The sequence below is a fragment of the Ptychodera flava genome, chromosome 2 (genome assembly GCF_041260155.1).
Source record: "Ptychodera flava strain L36383 chromosome 2, AS_Pfla_20210202, whole genome shotgun sequence".
NCBI classification, from domain to species: Eukaryota; Metazoa; Hemichordata; class Enteropneusta; family Ptychoderidae; genus Ptychodera; species Ptychodera flava.
Window position 1 is genome coordinate 11,496,878 of NC_091929.1, and position 27,026 is coordinate 11,523,903.

The following is a 27,026-nucleotide window of genomic DNA, read 5'->3' on the forward strand; positions in this document are numbered from 1 at the left end:
AAATTTAAATTGCTTGAAGTTTCGTATTTCATTCTTGCAATATCATACAACAAAATGGTTTGGAAATAAAGTTCTTAATGTATTTACGTGTGATTCATGTGATATGTCTATGTGATATTTCTGTGTTATTCATGTGATATTTCTTTGTAATTCATGTGATATTTCTGTGCGATTCCATGTGGTATTTCTGTGTGATGATTAGAAAGCAGACAAACTATCACATTTACAATCGTATTTGTTACACACAGGCATGTACACTATAACCCCAATGTACTATTACATGTTTACTGTCACCATTGGTTTTGCAACCACACTGTCGTAAATACAGGCATATTAAAGGTACAATCATGAAAAGATTCACTCCACAGAAACCTAATGGGACAAACATATTCTTATATTTCTCTTCAGACAAAAAACCAGACTTTCGGAGAATAAAGCCAAGACGAAGGCTGATGTCAACCAACCACAAATTAGCATAATCTATGACGTCAGCAAAGGGCCGATATTTGAAGCCCGTGAAGTGACAAAAGCGGGTAGTCATGACGATGGTGAAGGAGAGAGTTCGGCAGCTGACACAAATGCAAATCAGACAAAGAGGTTGGAAGGGATCGTAGAAATTAATCAGGACGAATATCAAGATTTTCAAAAACAAAATGCCTTCAGCATGTTTAAGTGGAAAAAGGATCAGAAGGAGAGGAAAGAGGTTTGTGAGATTGAAACAACGACCATCGAGAAAGATGACGTCATCGAGGAAAGGAATAACAAACAGTCAGACATCAAGAGGAAAGACACAAGTGACTTGGATACAAAACCTAAAATGGATGACGTTCCTCCTGGGAATGAACCAATTTATGCCACGGTCAAAAAGAAACGGACAAAGAAGAATAAAGGCATGAAGAGTTCGAAGGTCACCGCAAAAGATGAAGCTATTGACAATACACCCATCGGTGTTAGTATGCCAGTCACCCCGGCAACAGAATATCAACATTTTGAGCCGCAGACAATTGTGCATCATCCGTACGTGAAGTTTCTGCATGAAATGCTGGAGTTGGAACGTTACCATAGCAACAAAAAGGCTGTGAAGTCAAAAACTTCCTTATCAAGTGTAGAGCTCAGTCCAAAGTCGAGTAGTGATTCGCTAAGTTCAGAAATGACCAGTACCATTACTGGAGGAGAGACATCAACAAACAGCAGCTGTGATGAAGACAAATGGAACGACTATAGCAGTAGTAGTAAAAGCGAAACATCAAATATGAATGAGCATGCTGGGATATCTAACACATCACTAGTGAAGGATGCTGGGAAAGCAATTTCTAACAATTCAGTAGTTGTTCCGTTCCGAGCTTCACCGTCAGTAGAGCTTCAAATGTCTAACGATGATAAACAGGGTCACAGTGGCCGAACTGTAACAAGAAAACTGTCGCAGTCCTTTGAAAGAAAAAGGGAAAGTTTGAAAGAAAGCAGTGACAGCCAAACTGACTTCAGTTCCCTTGATTTGATGTCTTCCAAGCCAACGGACTACATTCAGTCTGATCCGCAATTCCATAGCAATATCAATGAATATTACGGTTTCTATAACGACTGTGATGATGCGCGCATGGACGATGAGAAAGCGTTTTATTCAGAGCCTTCATCTCATCATGAAATGCAAAACAATCAGTAATGAACGATGTGTGCTGTCAATCAATCATGGCATTGACATGTGTCAATCATTCTTGATCAGAAAGTTTATTGAAATTGATAGCAAAAAGGTTATAAAATCAATTGACAGATGATTTATTTCTGAATATGATGTTTCTTTTTCTGCTGAAAAGGTTGGCATAGAAACAAAGTTTAACATAATAAATGACTATCACAAATTTTTCCAAAAATTGTGTGTGCTTTTGTACTCTTTTTAATATCAACCTGTTCAACCCAGTGTGCAGTGAACAGGTCCAAACTCACTATTAATAACAATGTGTTTGGGCCAAACCATAGCAGTGAAAGGGTGAAATAGCAATTGAAATGACAAGGCGGTTGAGTAAGTGTGCTTGTGTTGCCTGAATGTTGTCATCCACACAATGCATTCTTAGTCGTCGCAGTCACCCCCATTTCTTAATGTAGAAGTCTGTTCAACATTTTTCAAGACATTTGGGTTAAACCAAAAACAAGACAAAAGGGTGAGGTTGCATAAGGAGATATGTGTGCCTGGAGTCGCTGCTTGTCGTGCGATTGCAGGAAAATGATACTTTTGGTGAACCAATGTCAAAGGTCACATTTGAATGGAAGACACACATCAAACTCTGATTTCGTGACATCACTGAATTTTTTTATTGAATTGACACTTATGAAATATTCAAAGTATATCCAAAATATTGCATGATCATTTTCATCATATAAAAATGCCATTTGCTTTCGTCCATTAGAAAATTGATTAAAAATACATTTAGACATATTTTATTACCTTTGAACAGAACGATATATCAGAAATAGAAGATATCTACGGAACTGATTCGATCAGTTGCTATATCCTGTTTTGCTGTTCAGTGTCTTCAGTAAAGATGAGTAAAATACAAATGTAAAACCAACAAAGCAACCAGAATTAATGATTTTTTATCACAGGAGTATTACACATTATGAGAGACAAAGAGCTTAAGGTAGTATGAAAGAAAAAAATTTTGCTCAAACTTTCCTTAACATTATTCCCTTTCGAAATCAAGAATGAAAAATCAGGGATCACCATGCAAAAATTTTCTAGTAGGGAAACAAATTAATAGAATAGTTACCGATATTTGAAATTCAAAATGGCCGCCAGCCGTGTGTTACATTTTCTATTTTCACAAAAATGTGATGATGGAAATTTAGAGTTACAGTTTCAAAATGAGCCCCCACGAGTGGTTGACCAAAGCAGTATATAAATTGTACAAGTTTGAAAGTCCGAATATCTCCCCGAAACGCATTCTACCCTAACCGAGGTCATGGAATAAAAATTTCTCGTGACCTCTTTCAAATTCCTTGATTTGAAGAATACAGGTTACATTTCACGAGTCATTGTCAAAGTCTGATCACGTGAAGACAGAGCAACCGATCATGATGTAGATTGCGTCCTATCCTCTGAAATGACTTGGAAGTTTTGAAATTTTCTCTCGTTTGACTAAATGTACTATTAACCCTTTGAATGCGCAAAATTTTAAAAATTTTCGTAATTTTTTTGTGATTTGACAATTGTGGACCAAATGGACATCACTTTTCAGTGACTTCCATTGGTATCAAACTTTTGGAAAATATGTGAAAAAACTTGTCTGGCATACATTTACAATGGCGGCAAACATTGACTTTGGCGCTCAAAGGGTTAATTGACAACATTTTTTATAGTAAAACTGGTTGGAGGTATTGCAGGTGTAAGGTGAGTCAACAAACAAACAAACTTACTGTGGGCGACAATGATTTTTAAAAATGACCAAAACCAAAATTACCTGAAAAGGCTTTATAGTCAATTCAAAATCAAAACATCCTATACTACATGTTTTTGTTTCACCCACATTATTCGACTTTGATTTTTATATTCAGTATATCATGATTATGTCAGACAACTATGACGTAATTAACTCTACGTAATAACGGCGTAATTTTGAGAGATGACAAATTGCTTACAACCCAAGCATCCTTATTTTGTTTTTTTCCCAACTGTTCTTCAATTGTTGCTCTTGACTATAAAAGGGCAAAAAGACCTGTAAATGCTAGTCGTGTGATATCTATTGATAAGGAATGCACCTGTTATGGATGACAAAGACCCCTTAAGTACTAGTAGTGTGCATTCCTTGAAATAAAGGAGTCGATTGTATCGGGGAAAAAAACAAATGGTGAGTAAAGATGGGCCACATTAACAGCAAGAAGACATAACACAAAGTTGCAACGTTTACTGCAAACACAGTTGTATATAATAAATGGGAAAACAAAACAAAACCAAAATTACAACAAATCGACTGCATGAACGTCAACACTTCAAATTTTGAGTTCCAACGGAAAAAAACAATAAGTCGATATAGACAAAAATGTTCGCCCTTCCATTTTTTGTCGTGTTGAATATCATATTAATATATTTAAAATATGACAATTGCTCTTATTTATTGACAAATATTTGAATATTTGAGTAGCATCGTCCATTTTGCTGTTGAAAGGGTCCTGACTATATCTGCTTGGCTTTGCAGTTCTTCGTTTTGGTCGCCTTCCTCTGGCATCGTGGGCCTCCGGCAAATAGAGGGCGTGTTTTCGTTCGCTTGCCGTCGATACACTTGCCGTATTTGTCCCATGGTCCAAAGAAACACTTCTCTGTACGGAGGATTGAAATCAAAAATTAAATTATTAATCATACAGTATCGTTTTTTCCCATTTTCTGTTCAAAAGGTCACCATCATGTCCATGTACCAAAGTCGCATGATTATAGTTAGTGTAAATTTATATTGTTGCACACGCTCCTTGTAAGCAGTTAGGCCTATCACCAAAGCCTGGTGGATCTAGGCCCCAGCGTGGGGCCACTCTTCCAGGTTAAAAAGACAGAAGTTCACGAAATTAAAATACTTTTAGTCCGTGACATATTCTTAGATCGTTATTATTTTAAAAATTCGTACCATTTCCTTTTTTGTTATAGCAGTTTTTCGTCTGGAGGATTGTTTCGTCGCAATCGGCTGGTGTTTCTCCTTTCTTGCGAGTAAGGACGCCCTCTCGCGACCGCGTTCTGGTCGTCTCGTCACACTCTCCCCAGTCTTCGAATGCGTACTTGCAAGCTGATAGAGGCAAAATGATGGTTAATATATGCAAGATCATGTGACATTTATCGCAGTTTCATTGAATAGGCTTATCCTTTCAGTTTTTTAGTCGTCTTTGTGTTGCAAAAAATCTCAGTGCTATAGTTGTGAACATTTCAATGCGTTTAGACAGTCAAGCCGAACAGTTGTCAAATTATAGTAAAAAGAATTTATTTAGATGAGACTATTTCAAATCATAGCGAGCACGTTATGATTCAGTAAATCTAACATTTAGTCGTTGTTTCAGTTTGAAATATCAAAGAAGCATGAACTAAACTGAGATTACTTTCAAATTTTATATCAAATATAAGGTAGTATGCGCCTCGAAAGTGAAAGACTCAAACTTTTGTGCAAACTTTCTTCAATGGAACGTTTGACCATTATCTTACCAAGGCAAGAATAAAAATCAGGGGTCACTGTGCAAAATTTGGAACTTGCAAAATAAATTACCTTACATTTACCGAAATTGAAAATGGCCAACATCTCTGTGTTAAATCAGTAGGGAAAATTTTGTACTTTCGAAAACCACAGACGGTAAATTTTCTTACGTCATTCAAGATCTTTAAAACGAGCCCCTACAAGTGGTAGATTACAAAAGAATTGTAAAAAGTCCAAAAACCGTTCCTGGAGGCGCGTTCTACATTAAAAAGCCATGCTAAGTTTCTTTATCTGACATGTTTGCTTCTCGTTTTTGTCGCATTTTATTGATGTTCAGAAACAATTCTTTAATTGCTCACAATTTTCGTGAATCTCAAATACAGTATTTTGCCTGCCAGAATCTAGACAGTTCTAAAAAGACCGGACCATTTGAGAGGACAATATATTTTGATCACGTGTGCAGCTTTTCGCCTAGATTTGTTTCTTTCAATTTTCAATTTTACACGAGAATCAATTTTTTTGCTGTAAGTCTACAGTATTTATGATCTTGTATTGCATATTTATAAAAGTAACGCTGTTTTTTCATGTCCATATCAAATATTACTGTATATTAGGTATAATCATTATAAAACTTCGTGTACCAGGATTTCACGTTTGGGAAAACAGTCATCAGTTGTCTTGTCTATATTTTTGGCAAATACCTAAATGTCATCATTTTCTCTTTCCCTTCTGTCTATATAAACAGGTACAACCGTAGACGGTAGCATTTGGATTTATACTGTCCATGGTCAAACGTATGTCCTGTTAACCGCACTCACACTATGTTTCGAGATTTCAACAATTATAACTTCACACAGAGCAGACTCAAACAGCGCCCTCTACAGTTGAAAAGCACAAGTAGTATTGGAATATGATGTAATCAGTTACAAGTGAATTCTACACGTTGTAGACAATTTTACACTTACCAAAACTGCATTTCTTGACAACAACTCTCTCGGGAGCGCAGGTCGTGGTGTCACTGGTTTCCTCTATCAGCGTATCCAATCGAACGCGGGTGTTTGTAAGAGTATCGCACAGGCCCCACTGACCATGGTCGTACTTACACGCTGCAAGAGATTCCGACGGGAAGGAAGTCAAAATTAACCAAAAATGGACATGTTTCAATATCTGATTATAGACACTATAGCTGTAGCTTTTGACAATATTGTACTATGTTTGTGCGAGAAAACAAACACGTTTTTATTCTTCTTCCTAAAGTACATTAAAGAGCCAATAGCTGTAACTCTTGATTTTCACTTTTCTTTACATGCCAATTGCAAGTTCTTGTTCTACTCGCCAACTAAAGCATGTTGATGCATCAACTATTTAACTAGTCAACACGTCAGACATTTGAATTCTAGTCCGGACCAGAATATTCACCTGTCAACAATAACAATGCGGTCTACACATGTACAGGCTGAGTTGACAAGCTCGTCACTGTGTATGTCAGCAAGCTTTGGGGGAGTAGAACAAGTAGAAACTGAAGATGGATAAAAACACAAACGGTGAATAAATCGGCAAAAGGTACAGTTACTGTCCCTTTTACATACAAAGCAGAAGCATCGCCAAAACCACGTACTTATACCACGGTACTGTTCAGAGACGAATTCTAATCTGGACTACCATTAGTAAACAGGTTGTCTCACAAAATATCAATAAAAAAATTATCCGTTGTTTACTTTGTGTATATACTAATATTTAAAGGGAAACAGTCGTCGGAACTGCGCCTGGGCGAGTTTCTTGTTTACAAACAATGTATTTCGTGCACGATATGTAGATGCACCTCATCATCATAGCTGCAACATTTACATTATACGATGTAGATTATGACAGACATGTTTTAACTTCCATCAATCGATATCACACCTTGGATACAGTCTTTGCATTGGTCGTATGAGTCCCATACGACCTTTGAGCGCAGTTCCGACGACTGTATCCTTTAATGAATTTTACAGATTTAAAGTTAGGTGTTCAACATGACACTTTGACCTGTCGCTCACATATCACGCGTTCAATCCTTGCCGAGATCCGCTTGTACTACAAATTTTACCATAGCGTTCTTTTCATATCAATAACTTTTAAATGAGTTCAAGCTACAAAGACAATATGCTGAGATCCGAGCAGTTTTCTGACAACACAAAATTCACCATATTTCAGTCATACACGGTCTGTATATCCTCTCATTTGGGACAAGAACGAACGAGATAAACTAATATTAGCTTTCATGCTTGCGCGCGATCAAGTTGCTACAACATTTGGTACGCATGCGTAGCAGACAACTCTCACCTTTCTTGCCTTTCATTCCTTTACATTTCTTTGTCATAGTTTTTTCTGGGGCACAGGTTTTGGAATCACCTTTCTTAAGTCGTAGCTGAGCAGTCCTTGTACCCGTCGATTCGTCACACTCGCTTATTTCATGAGTTTCGTACTTGCACGCTGTTAACAGAGAAGATTGTGTCACTTGGGCAATGCCAGCTAGTCTCCTGGTTCAAGTTCAACTGAACGGTGGAGATTCGTCTCAGACACGCGGAAAAAGAAAGTGATGACAATGATCTTAATGCGCATTTGTCCTACACAGAACGCCAAGAAAGAGACGAGACACGAATTACAGGGACTAATATAACATAAAATGAGAGAACATGAAGTGACTGTCGTAGATGGAAACAAAGCTGAATGACAGAGTTATCTCCAATTTTTTGCTGCAATAATACGTTATGAAAGCCCAGACGTTACAGCTTTACACTACGCTGTATTTTCACCAATGCCTGTGTTGAAGGTGTATCGTGTTCGCTGAAAGTGGCTTATTGGGCGTTGTCAGAAAAAAACTGCTCCTGGAAGCAATCGAGTAAGAATCTGAATCGTCCGCTGTCATCATTAGAAGTGTGGGTTCTTCACAGAAAGAAGCACCTACTTCGCATTTTGAGGGTAAGCTGAGAGCTTTTTCTGATCTACAACTACGTAGCGCGTTGCCATGGTGAGCGACAAGCTAAAGCAAGCCCCATCTCACAAGCTGTCTCACCTTTCCTGCGTCTATCGCCCTCACACGGTATTCGGCATCGTTTAGTTTTGGAGATAACTTTACAACCTGCGCCGTCACGTGTTGCTTTTTTTGTCCCTGCGCCACATTCACCTTCTGTGGGTATGCAATCACCCCAGACCCAGGGGGTACAATCTCTGCCCGTTTTATCACGTTGTGCTGGGATGGGATGGAAATGAGTCAGAGAGTAATATAGATGAATGGAAGAGAGAATGGGATGATGACACACACAGACACACATACATACATACATACATACATACATACATACATACATACATACATACATACATACATACATACATACATGCACATAGAAAATGTGCGACAAGAAAAAAACAGGTAGCTCTCGCATAGCGTGAGATGTTAAGGCTGCACACGCCTATAAACTATATGTTTTGAACTTTGATCACAATTTTCCCAAAAACAGCTTTAAAGTAATCTCTTTTACAAAGACGAATAAATATCCAGTAGTCATCGTGCAAATTTTGACGTTAGAGAAACAAATGACCCACAATCTACCGATATTGGAAATTCATATGGCGCTACACTGTGTGTTAACTCTAAGATTAAAAATTGATATTTTTAGTTTCAATAAAAACAGATGGTGGAAACTTCATTGAGTCAACATGCTCAAATATAAGTCCGCACAAGCTGCCGACAAGCAAAGAATTGTAAAATATTATTAAGCCCGATGAACAATAGTAGCCGAGCCATTCTACCTTCAAACGAAATCTTGTCAACTTCTGCCTTTGGTTTACTTATTTATTATTAATGAAAATATTCATGTTTTGCTCAGGAAAAATATGGTAGCATTTTGAAAAGGGGACATTTAATAGACGGGCTGATATATCTTTAGAGGGGTGGTCAGCTCCGTCGTTGGAGGGACAGAGATTCAACATAACAGGATCCGTATCTTTTTTGCGCCCAAGGGTTGATAAGGTTACTCTAAGGAATGGGTAGATCGCGTGTCACCCCCTCCCCTTCAACCTCCCCCCGTGAATTCCTTTTTTTGTTCACTTTATTGTCACATAATAAATAAAACATTAAAGTCACAAAAACAAGCTTTCCCTGTAGATTTTTTCGCGAGAGCCGCACAGGTTCATCTTGTTACCTCCGAGGTATGACATAAGCACTTTGAGAATCAATAACTACACCAGGATTTTCCTCTCCGTGATATTAAAAGATTACGTCCGTTGTCAGGACTGTATTGAAGGGTTCAACATTTCGTGACAAGTCATTTAATCATCCTGGTTGAAAGGTCAAATAAAATTAAGGTACTTTGCGCCTCGAAATTGAAAGACTTAAATTTTTGCTCAAACTTTCCGTAAGGAAATATTAAACCAACCCCTTTTTAAATTAAGAATAAAAATCATGGGTCACCGTGCAAAATTTGGTAAAAGAGAAACAAATTATTACCTATTAATATCTACTACATTTCAAATTGAAAATTTTCGATTTACAAAAACTAAGACAGTGAAAATGTTCTTACTCCAAGAGCTTTAAAATTAGCCCTCACAAGTGGTGGATCAGAAAAGAACTGTAACAAAACTAAGAGTTCAAACATCTGTCCCCGAGGCGCATTCTACCCCAGAAACTGTTGAAATGAGACAAAAATTGCCAAAATAAAGAAAGGGGATAGCGAGTATGTATCCCCTCGTGACCATCCCTCTACGATGGCTTCTCGGTGTGACAAAACGTTTGGAACAGCTGAAAGCTATTCACTGACGATCAAACTGAATAGCATTTGTACTCTGTGAATGTTCCAAACAAACCTTCACTCTCATGACATGGAATTGTCAACACTTGAGTGAGGTCAGAGATGTCCCGCAGCAGATGTACATGAACCCATAAATCTACGTCGACTATTATCACCTATCGAAAATAAGACACGCACAAGTAGAATCTAAGAACCGTGGTTGTATGGCGGACGTGATAATCTCTCTGAAGTTTCGGTGATTTGAGTCGTGCGTGGAGAAGAGCGAGATCTGTGAGATGTGCAGTGGCGTTTGATTGAAAACTCGGGGATGTATGTCCGACTCACCGTGACTAACCGAATCATTTTGATTTGTACGGCCTCCATCCGCGCATTGTTCAGGTTGAAGATGATGAATGGGGTCGCAGTGACGGGTCATCGCACGTGATTCAGCAAGTGTGAATCTTAAGTGGGGAAAGCTTTGTCGATAAGATCTGCACTCTCATTAAGATTGTCCCACGGGAAATACACTTATACCAAAACTGTCACCAGTCTCAATAACCGCAGCTATGATTTAAAACAGACCACACGTAAAATTATTGAAACGCTTTAATAGGAGAAAAATACAAGTTCGGCCGATCCCCTGCCTAATGAAGAGTAAAGTGCTTTACAAACGTTTTTGAAGTCTAAGAATTCGGAATGTTTGTGATACGTGGCTGGGTTCGACAATGTACCAGACTCCATTGTGAGAAGCGAACACGCTATCGGCAACGAGGTGAAACACACTCAGCTGAAGGCTTCTTATATGTAAAACTTGTCACGTTTTCTTACTAAACAGGCAAACCTCCCCGAGCTCTGTGCAGATAAAAATGCCAACTCGTACTCGAACGTGAGATTTTCGAAAACATATCGGCGAGTTAATTCACAACATTCGTGTCTTCTGACCCTAGTGTGCGTCATTTCTATGTGATAAGTAATTTGTAAAATGCCATTAGTGAAAATGTGAATCGCCAAACTGAAGGCACGGTACTTTTAACCTGCAGACAGTCGATGTATGGGACTTTGAGAAAATGCTCTGTATTTGACTGGCTTTGTTTGCTTGAACGCACCGTTCCCATCGTTTGTTGCCCTTTTTGTGTATATCCGAGCCAATCTAGCTGCCATACAGTCCCCTGCTTTGCTTTATTTCGTCACGATGTATGATTTAGCATTTCAATAAGTCGGCCTGAGACGGGTCTTAGTCAACCAACCAATTGACACGTACTTCTTCCCTGGTGACATACTAGAGTCTCCGTAGAATCGGTAATGTTTAATCTTTGAAACAATCTGGCGCTTTTTATTACAAACTTTTTATTACTTGAAGATTAAGTCTTTCTAATCGATGCGGCTTAACTCCACAAAATGCGAGTTTATCAAAATCACTTCAGCTGTTTCTATAACAATAGCTCATACTTATGTCTTTGCTATGTATCTGTCAAAGTTCTCATCTTGAATAATTCAAAGGTCTGGTCCTTTGAATACCGTAAGGCTATTTTCCTTCCAAGGCAACAGACTTTAGTAATCTGTAGAAAGACCGCAATATACCGACTCGACATTTCGCGTCTACTCAGAGAACATCGCTACTTTACTATATGCCTATGGGCGATGGGTTTGGCCACGGTTCAATGACGTAATCCGTGGATGTGCTTTTTCAAGCGCATTGGCCATATTTTATTGCATGCAGTGTTTTTCTCTGGCACCTGACTTCGCTAATTGTGCTCACTAATGGGTCTGTGGTGATATGGGGACAAAATTCTTTGGGTATTTCACTGTTATTTGTTTGGGTCCGCACATTAAGAGACAAGTACCGATTATAACAACTCTGTTAGCGAGCACCACTTCGGCGGTATTTGTAGCATGTCCTTCCGACAAAGCGCTCTCAACGGACACAGGTGTTACAAACACAGACGACAGGTAGCAATATAACGAGCTAATGACCCCCCTTTTCTTACTTACGGTTCCTACCACGCCTCCCTCCTCTGTTTTTGCCCCCCTTTTTGTTCTTCTTGCCGGCTTCGGTGAAAGCGGCGAAGACGACAAGGACCACAAGTAGGAGAACGGTGACTCTCATCTCGATGCAGCGGCTGTAATCAAGAACAGAACTCCGTTAAAAGAATCTCGATCGAACTACTAGTATGCGACTTGTTTTGGAAAATGGTCACGCATTTTTACTGCCGAAGCGCACTTAATACGCCAAAAGGCAACCCCCAGGGGGCAGTTATATATCGGTAACAGAGACTGAATAAGCTGTGTTTGTTTGCGATTACTGGGCCGTATTAGGCGGTACAATACCCACTATAACTGACATGTAAGCCCCTCTCTCAGCTGCAAACGGCAATATACGCCCTCTAACCCAGCAGCCAATGAGAAACAGGATATATGCTCCGCCAGAATTCCACACATCTTCGATACATGTAAATTCTGCTAGACAACGTCGACAAACAAAACGAAAAATGCCCGCAATGAGAGTGATAAATATCTCACATCACTGACGTTATGTTATTGCGAGACACTGTCAGCACGGAGGGCGATTGGAGTTGCAAAAAAGGAAACAACGCAGACACGATTCGCTGAACAAAAACGAGCACAAAGTGTTTACAGCTAGTTTAATATAGTGGTACTAAGTGACTTTTGTGCACGTCAGGCTGGTAAATTAACAAGGCTGAAATACCACTCACTTTTCAAAATGCTCTATGTACAGAGTAGAAAAGCAGGTGATTGACTGCGAGGGGGTGTCAAGACCGCGGTGACTGCCGCCTCCTACTCAAGAACTAAAGTGATTTATAATTTGCAGACATTATTTAGAGCGGGTACCATCGGGCTGCACCTGTTCGTGTCTGTACATTTTGTATGAAGCAAAAATGCTCTACTTTCACACCACCGTCACCACAAGACTGCAATACACGTCTCGTGAAAACGAAAGTTTTGACTACTCTTCCGCAAATCTTGGTGGCGCCAATTTCAATCTTGTCTCTCTCATTGTCTTTTTAATATAATCCTCATCGATTATTCGATAGAAAGGCTCTAATTACATGATGTTCAACATTTTCTCAGTATAATCACGTATTCCTTAGAAACACTGCCGTAGCTTGGCGTTTGTTTGGGTGTCATTATCGTACGGACCGTTAAAGATATACTGTCACCTGTTCCAATTTTGCTACAGTTACCATGGAAAGAGAAAATCTAGCCAATCACAGATTTTAAGCGGGTGGCCGCTTTTAAAAACAGCGCCCTCACATGGGCATTTTGAATACCAAGGAACGCCCCTTTGACCATATATGGGCATATTTAGATTACAGGTGACTGTATACCTTTAATCCCCACTGAACTCGATTGGGCAAGACTGAAGATTAGTGGGCACAAAGAAATTTTGTTTAAATTGTTAGTAACTTAGGGAGTCAACTAATGCCAGTACTTTTATTTCGAGCTCCACAAGAAAATCGTTTTAGTTTACAGTCAAAGGTGTATCCACTAATCGTCAGTCATTCCCTGGGCTGGACTGGTCTGGACTGAACCAGTTCGAATGACCAAGCCACACATACTTGGTCATCTGTCTCACATGTCAAATTTACTACGTGACGATCAAAATTAAAGTGTTTCGAGAACATGAATGACACGACCTTTGACCTTTCTATGAAGGTAAATAAGAACAGTTGACAAAAATGAAAAATGCGGGCAATGGCAAATACAGTTAGAATTCACACCACATATTTCAAACGCTGCAAATATCTATTGCACCACACTTGTGTCGAGCTGATCTTCTATCAGTTCTAACAATTATTGAGCTCTCTTTTTAGCCACTAATTCAGCTAAATGTAGGTTACACTTCATTTCTTGAAAGCTATTTTACACAAACGCGGAAAATACCAGCTCTCCGATAGCCGAAATTGATCGACGAGCATGTAACATGATCATTCCAATACACGGTGTTGTGAGGCAGTGCAAACACAATATACTGGCTAATCGTACACTCGTGCCTTATCTATTACATAGATTACTAATGTGAGGCATATATTGCTTTGTAAGAAGGCATATCAGATCCATCAATCCTATTTTGTGTTGATATTTCTTCTTATTCTTCGACGTGTCAGCGTTCATCTGATGGTCAGATTGATACTGTTAATATTTTGCGCTATTATTTTGTCATGTTAAGGTAGTATGCGCCTCGAAAATGAAAGACAAACTTTTGCTCAAACTTTCCTCAAGGAATCTTTCAACTATCCTCTTTCAAAATCATGGATAAAAATTGTGGGTCACCGTGCAAATTTTGGTACTAGAGAAACAAATTACCCAAGATTTACCGACAACTGAAATTCAAAATGGCCGCCACCCCCTTGTTAACTCTATGGAGGAAAATAAAATTTTCGATTCTTGAAAAAACTGAGACGGTGAAAAGTTTTCTTACACCAAGAGCTTTAAAATGAACCCCACAAGTGGTAGATCAGGCAAGAATCGTAAAAGTTTGAGGGTCCGATTATCTGTCCCCGAGTCGCATTCTACCTTAATCGAACTCTAGAAACAGAAGTTGGAGATTTTTTCTCCAGAAAAAAAATTCACACTCGACTGCAAATTAACACGTCTGCGGTTTCATATCCTTAATACACTGGATGAGTAGGCGTCGATTGGTTGGAACACATTACAATGCCAAGCGTCCTCTGTTACAGTCAACCGTGCCTTGGGTACATAGAAGCTAAACCGCTCGGGGCGCGTCTACTTCTGGTCCGATCCAATGTGCTCCAGATTTGTTACAAGTACTTCATCGATCCACTGCATGACATGCATGTCAAGTGAAGATTGTGGGCCGAACGTTTAAACAAAATATTGACCAGACAGTGTGATAGATTTACATGATGATATTACGCCAACCTGGCAGCAGGTGTGTGACTTGTACACTCGTACAAAAAATCTTACCATCCCATTAATGCCTTAACTTTTAACAACTGGCAAGAAAAAATACGACGATGTTCGACGAATTGTTCAGTGACGCTGTGGAACCTTTGCTTTGTCACGTATTCACGATTTGGACTTTATTCGACTTACCTTATTATCGACGTAATTCCTGTGAAATATGGCGACCAGAGTTCAACCACCGATCTGAGATTGCGTGTTCCCCTCTGAGGATAAGCTCTCTACAGTTGCCTGACTGCAGGGGTTGTGATCATAGCATACGCAATCGACGAAATCTGCTTAACATCTGTCTGTATGTCTCTCGCATACGGGGACTTTATTTACCACTACGTCATCATCGTAAGTTTAACTTCCGTCATTGCTTTGGTCATCGAAAGAAATAGCACTGCTGTTGACCAACGTCAAACTGTCAAAGAGAGATATATATAGCTCCTATAGAGGGCGCGCAACAGCGGGGATAACCCGAGCTGTAATCAGAAACACGCAAGTGAACACGTGTACACCTGGTTCAATGCCCACTTGTTGATTCAATCAGACCTGAGCGCGGAATACGATTTCAACAACGAACTGTGCAATATTAAGTTTTCTGTCATAGTAAGAAAAGTAGACGTAACGGTTCTAAATCCAAACAAAGCACGCCTTTTAACGGCGTCTGCTGAATTGTCTTTGTTCACCATTACCTTGATATAATACACCGTCGCATGCTGGAGTATATTTAACACTGCACTTCGGAATAAGCATTGAACAAATCGATGTATTATTTTCGATTAAATGTATTATTTTTTTATCTTTCTTGTGGCCATCGTTGCTGTGTAGGATCTTGGACAGCTACGTATAAGGTTCTGCAAACTGACAATATTCTTGTTGTGGCAATGTCCGAAGTCGGCTTATGTTATTCTTGTGCCGCATTCCGGAAAATTTTACAAATAACGAACATTTACACATTATCTTTGACAACATTTTGTCTTTGGTGAGGTTTTTTGGGCCATTACTGTTCGGCAAGTCGTCCACTATTTTTTTTTGGCAGCGCACACATTGACGCTTTACTGAATCGTTCACATGGTCCCTAGGTTTATGAAATACATAGTTAATTTTTAACAGTTAAGTGTCTGATAATTGTGCACAAATATGTTTCAAACCCTTTTAAAATGTTATTAACTTTTAGTATGGATACAAGTAACAGGGGAGCAATAACCTCTCGCGGTACGTCTATTCATGAAAATATCACTTTAACATTAATGCCAAAAAGTGTACTGCTTATTCGTCATGTGAACAAAAATGTAATTTTAAGGGGATGTTAAAGCTATTTCGCAACTACACTTCCGCACCATTTCACCGTGAGTCCACTTTGTCCCTCTCCGCCAATGCCCACCAGATATTTTCAAATACGATGTTGTCTTCCCGTCGAAAATTTCCACGAATTCTCTGTCCATTGGTTTCCATAGTTTCTCTTTGAGCAAATAATTAAAATTTATCGCTCGCTGACATGAAAGCAAGCTCAGCCGCGAAAAACAAAACCTGTTTGGAACACTTATGATTTTCGCGAACAGCTTTGTCGACTGCCCCTGAAGGTTGAAAGGCTGTGATAATTTTGTTGACGCCCTCTGTTAGCGGACAGGTATGGATTGCACGAAGACTCAAGACTCATCGTGATTTCAAATCGGACGGTCACTTTTCCATATAGCTACTCAAGCTGCAGTTTTCGAAATCTTATTTGACCCCTGCGTTTTCACCCACTAACCCATGCCCGTGCGTGGTGACGCCACACAAACACTGGACTTCTGCCGGGCAACATATCACATATTTCGTAACATCATATCTCTCACGAGAGCTTGCATGCCTGGACGGACATTTTGACCTGTTTGGCTAAATATTTTATCGTGTATGACAATGTTTCTCCAAACATTCAAGTAAGAAATGGTCAATTAAACATTGTAACTGCTTACTACGTTGATTCACCCCTCGGGTGTTAAATCTTGACGGTAAATACTTAAAAAAAAGTTATTTAGATTTCAGCCTCAAATACCTTGTGAGTGTTTATAAGTGTTTGAATGTGGTTTAAGTACGACTTCTTGGGTTACCCGTTAATGTTTGTTTACAGACACTGCTTATCCGGGCATAAATGAAATTGAAAACATTTTATGTCCGTAGAAATCAGAGTGATTGAGCTGAGGTCAGGGGTCATGGTGATACATTATTTGGTGAATTATAGATTTTCAAACAAGCACCGAACTAGGCTAATTTACGAATTGTATCGAATCATGTGAAGTGTATTCATTTTGTGGATGAACGCCAGAGACGTTTAGGGGAACATAAAAAAGATGTCCATTCATTTATTTATATATTCATTCATTCATTCAGTTTATTTTGCCGTGATAACCTTGGCTGTTTTCTTTCAGGTCTATCTATCTATCTTATCTATCTATCCATCAATCTATACATACATACACACACATATAAATGGGCATGAAAACGTCTTCGGAGAATGCTAATTTCGGATACCACAGCAAAACAACACAAACCTAGTTACCATAGCAACACGATGTGTATAGCTTATATATATATATATATATATATATATATATATATATATATATATATATATATATATATATATATATATATACAGACTTATGAATGCGGTGTTAAGAGTGACTTTGCAAAATCAGACGCTCCCCTTAACACGAAATATATATTCTCAACAAAAGGAGAATGTGTATAGTAATCTCGTCCTTACTTTTCGAGGCAACGCACAATCGGTAGTGCCCACGCTACTCTCCTTTAATTTCTATAGAATTAGATGAAAGCAACATCTATATTGGTGAGACGTATTCTCGGTAGTTTCTCTCAATAGCGGTCATTTCGTGGGTAAGGTCATTGGAGACATACCAGCTCAAGTAAACGTTACGAACTACATTCTTAAAAACTTACATATTTCTGCACAGTTAGGAAGGGCATGCAGTTGTCGTTGTTTTACTCTTATGAGAGAAGTTGTCTTTTTTGCAAAGCTGATTACTGAGCGTGTATGGAAGTTGAAGTGTGACACATCACAATAACACAGTTATCTCAGTGACCATCATCCGCTGATCAGTGCCACCAACTGTGACGTTGGCGGCGCTATGACGATACCAGCAGAAAGAAGCGTCCATTGGGGTTTTTTAAAAAAGACTTCGTGGAATCTCCTCCACACGGGATTGTGCGTGGTTTGAAAGTGCCGCTACGGGATATAACAGCGCAATTTGAATAGTTTACATAGTATTTGTGCCACCCCAATAACAGACGCAATATAGCATCTACTTAATGTAAAACATGTCTTTATTTTTTATTATTAAAAACAAATCTATATACATTTCATAAAAGCGTAAGACCTCTAAAATGTTGTGACCATAACGGGACTCAAACAAGTAATTAATGGTAATATTTTGTTTTAAAAATACAGAAGGAAGTTTACCTGGTTACGAAGAACTGACGAATAAAGTACATATACACCTTTCCCTGGATACAAAATGGAGCCAGTTGCTGGCGAAGATTAAACAATGCAGTGATAAAAGAATTGAAATCTGATAAAACAGCAGAAGCACTGACAGAGAAAAGTACATGTCTTAACCATAAATATACGGTGAGGGCTACATTAAGTACAACGTCTTCAGTGTTAAAACTTGATAGTCTTTTTCTATGAGTGCAGTGTCTGAAAAACTACGTCAATATAAATTTGACTGAAATTTTTTTCCAATAAAATTAGCTTATTTGAGTGCATACGGATGATAAAATGATACAATATTGGAGCAGAGTAAAAAGTACATATAAAATATAAAATTTGGCGCACCTGAAGAAAACAATATGGTTTACGTAGGGCTGTCTTAATCAGTATGAAGCGCCTCAACCCTCTGGGATTATGACTTTGTAAAATTGTACAGGGTAGGCTAAATTGCTAAAATTTGACAATACATGCTTATAGGGCAATAAAGTTAAAACAAATTTCATACACACCTAGCACGAGAAATCGTTTGCTTAACCTCCCTTTGATTCTTTGTAATGTAAATTTACGAAAAGTTGGACTTGGGTTTCAGTTGGATTGCTGCGGTGTCAGGAAGATGAGAAGTGTTTAGGCAATTGTACACCATCCGCTGGTCCACCAACCATCGTAGAGGGCGGGGTCACAGCTTGGATCTTCAGGCGGGAAGTCCGTCCACGTCTTTAATCTGTGGACGTCGAGCTTGGCTCGGAGTGACGCAACAACATTCGGGTACTGATCAGCTACATTGTTTATTTCCAATGGATCAGCTGAAAAATGATGAAATAAAATCGTATGATTGGATGGTCTTTAAAAGTTTTCATTCAAATCGGGCTCTACATACGGTTTATGCTTTCAGTTTCAATTTTTTCTCGAAATTACGGCCCGTCATGACCCTGTCTCACGTTTGACAAACAGTTTTGAACAATCACGTTAATATACATTTCCAATATTTTCAATAATATTACCATATACAACATGCTGGAAGCAAAGTCTCTAGATGACAGTGTAATCAGTCGAGGGGTCATACATAAAGCTGCCACCTCTGGCTGACCCATCATTTAAGAATGAATGGAGTGGAAAGTAATTCATTTATTAGAATGAAAGTATATATACCTTCCATATCGTAGAGCCAGACAGTAGTCGAAGATGGGTCTTCTGGGAGGTTAGTGCCCTCAGCGGTATCCCCGTGGTATGGTGTTGGATACCAACTCACTAAAAGAGATAAAAAACAAATGGGAGATTACAAATTTGCGGGCGATTTTTAGAAAAAAACTAAGTGTGACAGGTTTAAGGATTTAAAGTAGTGCGCGGATGGATTAGCCTGTGTTTATCAAGTAAAATTTTATAACGTTCCTCAAAATTAAGAATAAAAATAAGCAGTTAACAGGCAAACTGTTGTGCCTGAGACAAACGTTACCCCCAAAATGTCAAAATATTATCTCGATCTCTACACTCGGTCCGTACTCTAGATTACGGTAGTATCGTATGCACCTCGAAGGTGAACGACTTAAACGTTTGCTCAAAATTTCCTCAATGAAGCTTTCGGCCAATATCTTACCAATTTGAAATCAAAAATAAAAACCAGGGGTCACCATACAAAATTTGGTACGGTCCTACCAGAGAGAAAAAAATACACGAGGGGGCCGATATTTGAAATTCATAACGGCCGCCATCCGTGTGTTAACTCTTGAGGGAACTATAAAATTTTCGATTTTCGAAAAGCTAAGACGGTGAAACGTTTTCTTTCACCAAGAGCCTTAGAATGAACCCACACATGTGGTAGATAAAATATTGGAAGAGTCCAAATCTGTCTTCGAGGTGCGTTCTACCTTAACCCTATGTAGAATAATTGTATTGTTGATGTCACAAAAAGAATACCATGAAAATGTGATTTTGCTTGGAGAATATAGTGTGGGTGTAACCATGGAGACACCGTCCATTTATCAGTTGATGTGCGGACTGAAAAAGTTTAAATAAAATATGCAATAAAAGTACCACTTACAGTGTGTTTCAATATAACGGAACGCTGGGTAACCTTCGATGAATTTCCACTTTCCATCTCTGTAGAGTTTCAAATAAAAAAAAATAAATGGGGTTGAAAAAATATCACTCTAAGTTTAGTAATTAGATATTTTGTCTGTAAAAATTATATTTTCGTCATAGCGAATATACAGTGAGGCGATACTGTTGCCTGTACAGTAAAATTACAACCGCACAGTGGTCTTGCCATAGATATAATTAACCTCAGTCTTATCAATTTAGACTCCATTTTGATTTCTTCCTTATCTTTCCTCTGAAATTCAGCGACAAAGAAACTAACGACTTGCCTGATTGCTGCGGCCCGTGATGTCTCTGGATGATCTTCGTCAACTGTAATCAGGAACCCAGTCCTTTCTGATCGACTTCCTCGTGATATTGTACGCCATGCACTCACACCATCCATCTCAACTGCAAAGAATTATGTACCATTCATTTTCGTTAGAACTACTTCAGCGATTCTTCAGTCGGAATGCAGTTATTCCCCCTATGTTGGGACCACATTATTTATCGTCGAAGCAAATTAAAACCTCTCTCACACGAAACCAAGAATTTAATTAGATCGCAATTCTTAAAAACATTCAAAAGTTCTTGAGAATTAATTTGTCAAAATTGTCTTTAGATGACATTTTGCGAATACATGATGCAATATGGAATAATAGTGACGCCAGGTGTTCAGAATAGTTGTACGTCACGCTATTTATTGCGATTGTTTTGCTTACGTCATGTAAATTGTTGTTGTTTATCAAACAGTTTGCTTTCCGAGCTGAATTTGCATATTGATGGTAGTTGTCTACGTACGTCATTAACCATCGCTGCATCTTATATGATTTTTATATCATCTTGTACTTCAACATTTTCGAAATTCTTCTCGAAGATAAACAGATACTTACAATCAATTTCTCCTCCGACAGCTTCGACGAGAGTAGGAAATACATCGACAGCATGGATCATCCTAAAAAAATGATGTACAGATACATGATGATATGGTCATAATTTTGCGTATTTTGCATTCTATTCTCCACAGCCGAACATTTCCAGTAACCGACATTGTGGACTGAATAATTTCGCCGTAAGCGGGCGCTCCGGCACTCTGAGACCTCTGACCCAACACAACAAATCTTCAGTCGACACATTGTTTGGACGACCATTACTTCTGTATCGGAACCCACAGGACCCCAGCTGGTAACCATTTTACTTGTTGTCATATATAAATTCCAGGTCGGTGTACATTTCAAACCAACCTTTTTGAATGATTAACATGTACAAATGGAGCGCATCACGCCAGGGTAGAAAGTAAATTACATTTTTTATCAGCTATACTGATTGGGACTTAGTAACTGTTAATATGATAGTTGACGAAAACTTACCCGTGATTTACGTAACCAGTTCTTCTTATCCCCTTCCCATAAACCAATGCGGTTGCCTTGATACCACCATCGAAGTAGGTTCCTTTGTTTCCGCGGAGAGGGTAGTTGCTGGCAGCGTGTCTGACGTCACCACCATTCTGATGATGTAATGGAAACGTAACAATGATGAAAAAGGAAATGATGAAATAGGAAACAATTTGTCCGGCTATGGTATTGGAGGAAAACAGTCGTCGTACTGTCATAGGATCGAAAAATACTGTAGAACATTGCACATTTATAACCGATCGACCTGATGCCAAATATATTAATGCAATGATATACTTACGTCAGAGTGGAAGAGGACCAGTGTATTACGCCACATACCAGCGGCTCGCAAAGCATCTCTAACATCACCTATGATTTCGTCCATGAAAGTCACCTGGCCTGTGAACATGTTGAAGATTATGAATTAAACATGTGATAACATCGCATAAATACCAGGATTTGAAAACGAATATAAATCAGAACACACTGTCGTCCTTTCACTTTGCAATTTTAGCCACGAAACAATACTTTAATGTCACAGTCTCTGGACAAATAGACGACTTACCGGAGTAAATTCTACGCTCTTCGTTGGTCACCGAATCGTTGTACAAAGCTGCATATTCGTCGGGCACCTGGGAATACATAATAAACAATGTCATTAGACTATGTCTTTTGTTATCGGAAACTGATTGGTTTCCAGTTTTACATAAAGGGATATCATTGAACACATTCTTTTTGAATGCCCAATCGAGACCCCCTTGTCCTCTTATGTTAAACCCCTTGGCAAATATACATCTGAAACAGATTTGACTGAACTGAAACCACGTGGATATGTAAATTGTTTTACTTACGGTGACTGGAGAATGCGGCAATTGGAAGGCAAGGTACATGTACATAGGATCAGCATCATCGTGTTCGGAGATGATTTTGTTAATTCTGTCCTTGAACAAAAACTGTAAGAAAAACATCATGGTTGAGTTAGGACTGTCCAGCTCGGCCCAGACGGAGATGGCAATGATACGTAGGGTGGAGAGGGGCTGTAAGACGATCGACCTATATTTATCTAGATCTGTTAAAACCGTAGCAACAGAGGACTACTTTCTTTCATGGAGGTCACATGCAGACGTATCACTCAGTTAAACGTTCTCCTTAAGGTTACTATATCGATCCATTCTCAACATAAATTTTTCGAGTACCTGAATCCGAATCATAGTTTGAATATTTCTGGGATACAAACTCGGTATACTTACTGAAGTATAAACGCCATCAATGCCTTGACCTTCGTATTTCTCACCATCATCACGGAAATCAAAACCATTGTATTTACCATTACCATAGGGTCCTGCAATATCCAAGAGTCGTGAAAATTACACTATGATGCGGGCACAGTTCAAACTTTGTTAAATGTGTCGACTCAGATTTTTGTGAAATTAATCACACAAACTATTTTTATTAATGATGGCATGCTGGAATAACGATTAAATAAACTTTTTTTCGAATTTTCTTCCAAATGGACCGTAGTCTTTGATCACCTACGAACTTAATTTTCAAAGTGGTAGAAATCTTTCTCACCTCTCTCTGATGTGCGATGGCTCCAGTAGTCGACAGAACCGAGGTAAAAACCCAAGAAATGATCGAATCCACGGTTGGTTGGAACATAGGAATCATTACAGTAACCAAGATGCCACCTGAAACAAATTTCAAGAGGATTAGTTGTTATACTCTCATCGGTCAAACGTTTAATCTACGATAAACACGTTATAATTAAATTATTTATACACGTTAAGCTCGTAACCCCTTTTCTGTAAGATAGTATGCCGTATTTCTCTCTGGATCTGCCAATTGGCATTGAGCAAAAACCGTACATATTAATTCCCACTTGGCTTGGTTTCTCATGGCAGTTTTAGTCTGTAAAAATCAAGTTCACAGTATCTGTGTTTTCAACTCAGCGGCCGTCAGATGTCAAGTTTTTTTGTGGAATGCACCATGAGACATGTTATGCCTCAATGGTGACTTTAACCCACTTCACCTGATGATGACAAGCGTTATTAATAAAAAAGCACCGTCGACAACTTTATGTTGGATACTTACTTTCCAATACCGTACGTAGTATAGCCGTTATCCTTCAGTACCTCTGGCATTGTCGTCAGCCATGTCGGCAGTCCGTGGGGACGGTGTGGTTTGTATACCAAATGCTGAAAAGAAAGAAGGAGTGAATTATCGATGCAATTCAAGTAGCATTCTGATGAACATTTTTCATGCATTTTTGTGCATCTGTCTTTCTATCATAAGCTTAACGCTTGCTGTACGATGTACACATATCCGTGGTACACAGTCTTCCTAGAAAGAAGTTCGTCGGTCTGTTACACGTATAGGTTTTTGCCAAGTATCTCATGCACTGTGTTTGTCTATCAATGTCTTACCTGTGCTCCAATATTCGCTGCATAGTATCCACTCATCAAGCTGGAACGGGTTCTGTAAAGAAAGAGAATAAGCGAAAATCAATAATCATATCGCATGGGAGACATAACATATATTTAAGGGTGCCCAACGTCAAAGGGGCTGACTTTTTAACAGCTTTATCTCAGAACAAATTGACTAACTGTGCACAATTTTCAAAGGAGAAGACGGGACTAAAAAATCACGTGATCAGTCAATGTCGACAACTTATGCGAGGACCAGGAATAGAGGACTGCCCCTTTCCGGGTGATTATTTTGCCTTTAAGTGGTTATACTCGGTCACTGTTCTTTGGAAGTTTGCAGGTAAGTGGACATCAATACGGAAGCCCTTGATGCATTGATGGAACAATAGCATCATGTGCACCTTTTGAAGTAGACTGAACGCTCCGTCGCTAGAGGGCACTCTCTACGCCCCACCCCCCTGTCTGGAGAGCGCCCTCGGGCGACTGCTTTTTTGTACTTTTGATGCAGTCAATAAACATACTTACGGGCTGCAAGATGTCTGTACATACATATTGTCCAAGATAACACCATTGTCAGCGAGGTCTTGTAAGTTTGGCGTGATCATATCGGGATTATGCCAGCTTACGTCATCCCATCCTGAAAAGGGAAAATCATTAGTTTTAACGGGCAGAATTTTTTGTCAGCTTTATCTCTGAGCAAATTAACAAACTGGGTAAAAACTTGGGACTAAATTTACATCAACAACAAAAGTTAAAAGCACTCAGGTGAAAATCAAGGTTTGAGGACAGCCCCTCTAAGGCCACTCAGGTTTCGATGAGCTGCTTGGACTGTCTAAATCGTTAGGTCCAAGAAGGCCTCTATCGGGGTGTACGTTTTCTTAAAAATAATATCTGGATCTTGGAAAATGATTAACTTTCTTTCTAAAATTGAAGAGAGGAAAGAATATTGAAAACTTACCAAGGTCATCAGCTACTATATGTAAGATGTGAGGTTTTCTATCGGCTCTCCCACGGCCTGACATTGTCATCTTCAGACCATTCATAGCAGCCGCTAAAAAGAAACGAGTAAAGCAAATTTAATTTAGTGATCATAGTGGCTGTCTTTCGCTGGCCATACAATTCTTACTGACGGATGATAATTTAGATAGAAACGTTTGGAAATTGAAAGACTGAAACATTTCCATGGAAGACTTTAACATTCCCTTTGTAAAATCAATAAAAATCAGGGTTAACGGTCAACATTTGGTACTAGGGAAACAAAAAATACCCTGCATTTCCAGACACTTGAAATTAAAATGGCCGACATCACAGTGTTTTCCCTGTGGACAAAATTCAAATTTTCGATTTTCACGAAAATACGCTGGGCGGGTGAAAACTTTATATAGTCCATGAGCTTCAAAAAGAGCCAAAACAAGTTGTAGTCCAAAAGAGTATTATAAAAGCTTGAGAGTCCGTATATTTGTCCCGGAGGCGCATTCTAACTGGTGTGGTTGGAAAAGACGTAATGGTATAAAGCATAGTGGACTGTGTATAAAGGAGTGAAATATTAACTCACCAAATGCCACGCCAAACATACTGAGGAAAATAAACAGCTTCATCGTGAAGTTAGATGGGTATTGCCTGATAATCTGAAAAACAAAAGACATATTCACGCATACGTCAATATAATTGCCATATTAGATTGACCAAAACAATTCGCCGTTAGTTTTGAAGGAACATCGGAAATGTATTCACTTGTACAGGCGTTGAAATTTCTTCAGAGTGAGGTAGTATACGTAATTCATGGCCATTTAGAACCCGAACGCTAAACAGTCAACGATACAGTAGCAAGAAACGAAGTATGCTTAAAATTGAAGTTGTTCCCAGGATGTGGAATCTTTTGCAATGAAAAAGATTTATCGTAGAGAATTACCATGGAGGTTGAGCTTTTTTTTACCTCCACTGTATTCGTGCCCTTTCACAACATGCAGACACCGTCCGTCCCTCCACCCACCGTAACCAACAAAACTGACTGTAACTCGACTGAACAAGCATCTATAGGTCCCACAGATGGTCTGGAGACAGAGTTCGCTCACGAAGATTTGACACAGTTCACTACTTCGTTGGACGACCGTGTTTCGTATTAGTTATGAGAAACTGTGTAATGTCTTTTGCTCGAAATACAAGAGAGACTCTGCAAAGTTGCGTTAGAGAGAAGTCAGCGCCTAGGTAGAATGTCGAAGCGCAGATTTTTTAAAATCAGATGTCCTGGTTCATGGACTCTACGGCGTTTGAACGCTGACCACGGAAGAGGCATTCGATCCCGTATGCATAAATATACGTTCCTGAATTTTATACGACAATAAAAATTCCAACGAACAACTTACCCCCGTATTCACATTGCTGGCCTGTAAACCTTGATAGCTTCGTCACATTACCAGGTACTCATCTTATATAGAAATATTTCGCTCATTTGCATACTATTTCAGACACTTGCATATGCAAATTTCTGCCCTATGATTGGTCACGTCTGCAAAATCACTGTCATAGGCGATTACAAGTTATCAACACATTATCGTCACCATAACCGTCAAAGAACCAAAACTTTGAAGTCATGATTATAATCAAAGTTTGAGTTTCATGCTCTAGTCGCTTTTTATTCTCAAACGATCATGTATACCCTCGCCCATAGACAGTAGAGGGGTTAGACCGTTTACTGTGTAAGCTTTGGTGTGAGACGTAACTAAGATGTCAGGCTAGACATATTTGAATATTTAATAAATGACATGCAT

At 39.0% G+C, this 27,026-nt stretch overlaps 2 protein-coding genes across 4 annotated transcripts; both read right to left on the reverse strand.

Moving 5' to 3' along the window:
• Window positions 1-3,196: 3,196 nt before the first annotated feature.
• LOC139114484 (midkine-like) lies at window positions 3,197-15,271 on the reverse strand. 3 transcript variants are annotated; one of them, XM_070676255.1, is made up of 7 exons: window positions 15,017-15,212; window positions 11,933-12,060; window positions 8,224-8,400; window positions 7,491-7,640; window positions 6,131-6,271; window positions 4,611-4,766; window positions 3,197-4,311 (listed from the first exon to the last, which is right to left on the reverse strand). In XM_070676255.1, exons 2-7 carry the CDS (start codon window positions 12,045-12,047, stop codon window positions 4,169-4,171), a joined length of 882 nt encoding a protein of 293 aa, XP_070532356.1. In that variant the 5' UTR covers window positions 12,048-12,060; window positions 15,017-15,212; the 3' UTR covers window positions 3,197-4,168. The 3 variants fall into 3 exon arrangements, with proteins under 3 accessions (XP_070532356.1, XP_070532370.1, XP_070532363.1); XM_070676269.1 differs by lacking the exon at window positions 8,224-8,400 and having other exon boundaries at window positions 15,017-15,271; XM_070676262.1 differs by lacking the exon at window positions 7,491-7,640 and having other exon boundaries at window positions 15,017-15,206.
• Window positions 15,272-18,181: 2,910 nt separating this feature from the next.
• LOC139114500 (arylsulfatase B-like) lies at window positions 18,182-25,960 on the reverse strand. The gene is made up of 16 exons (XM_070676284.1): window positions 25,811-25,960; window positions 25,214-25,306; window positions 24,781-24,892; window positions 24,256-24,307; window positions 23,924-24,027; window positions 23,405-23,520; window positions 23,083-23,174; window positions 22,684-22,785; window positions 22,398-22,464; window positions 22,134-22,231; window positions 21,809-21,945; window positions 21,332-21,393; window positions 20,729-20,849; window positions 20,404-20,462; window positions 19,515-19,613; window positions 18,182-19,168 (listed from the first exon to the last, which is right to left on the reverse strand). The coding sequence occupies exons 1-16, from the start codon at window positions 25,899-25,901 to the stop codon at window positions 18,990-18,992; spliced, it is 1,584 nt and encodes a 527-aa protein (XP_070532385.1). The 5' UTR covers window positions 25,902-25,960; the 3' UTR covers window positions 18,182-18,989.
• Between the last annotated feature and the right edge of the window lie 1,066 nt (window positions 25,961-27,026).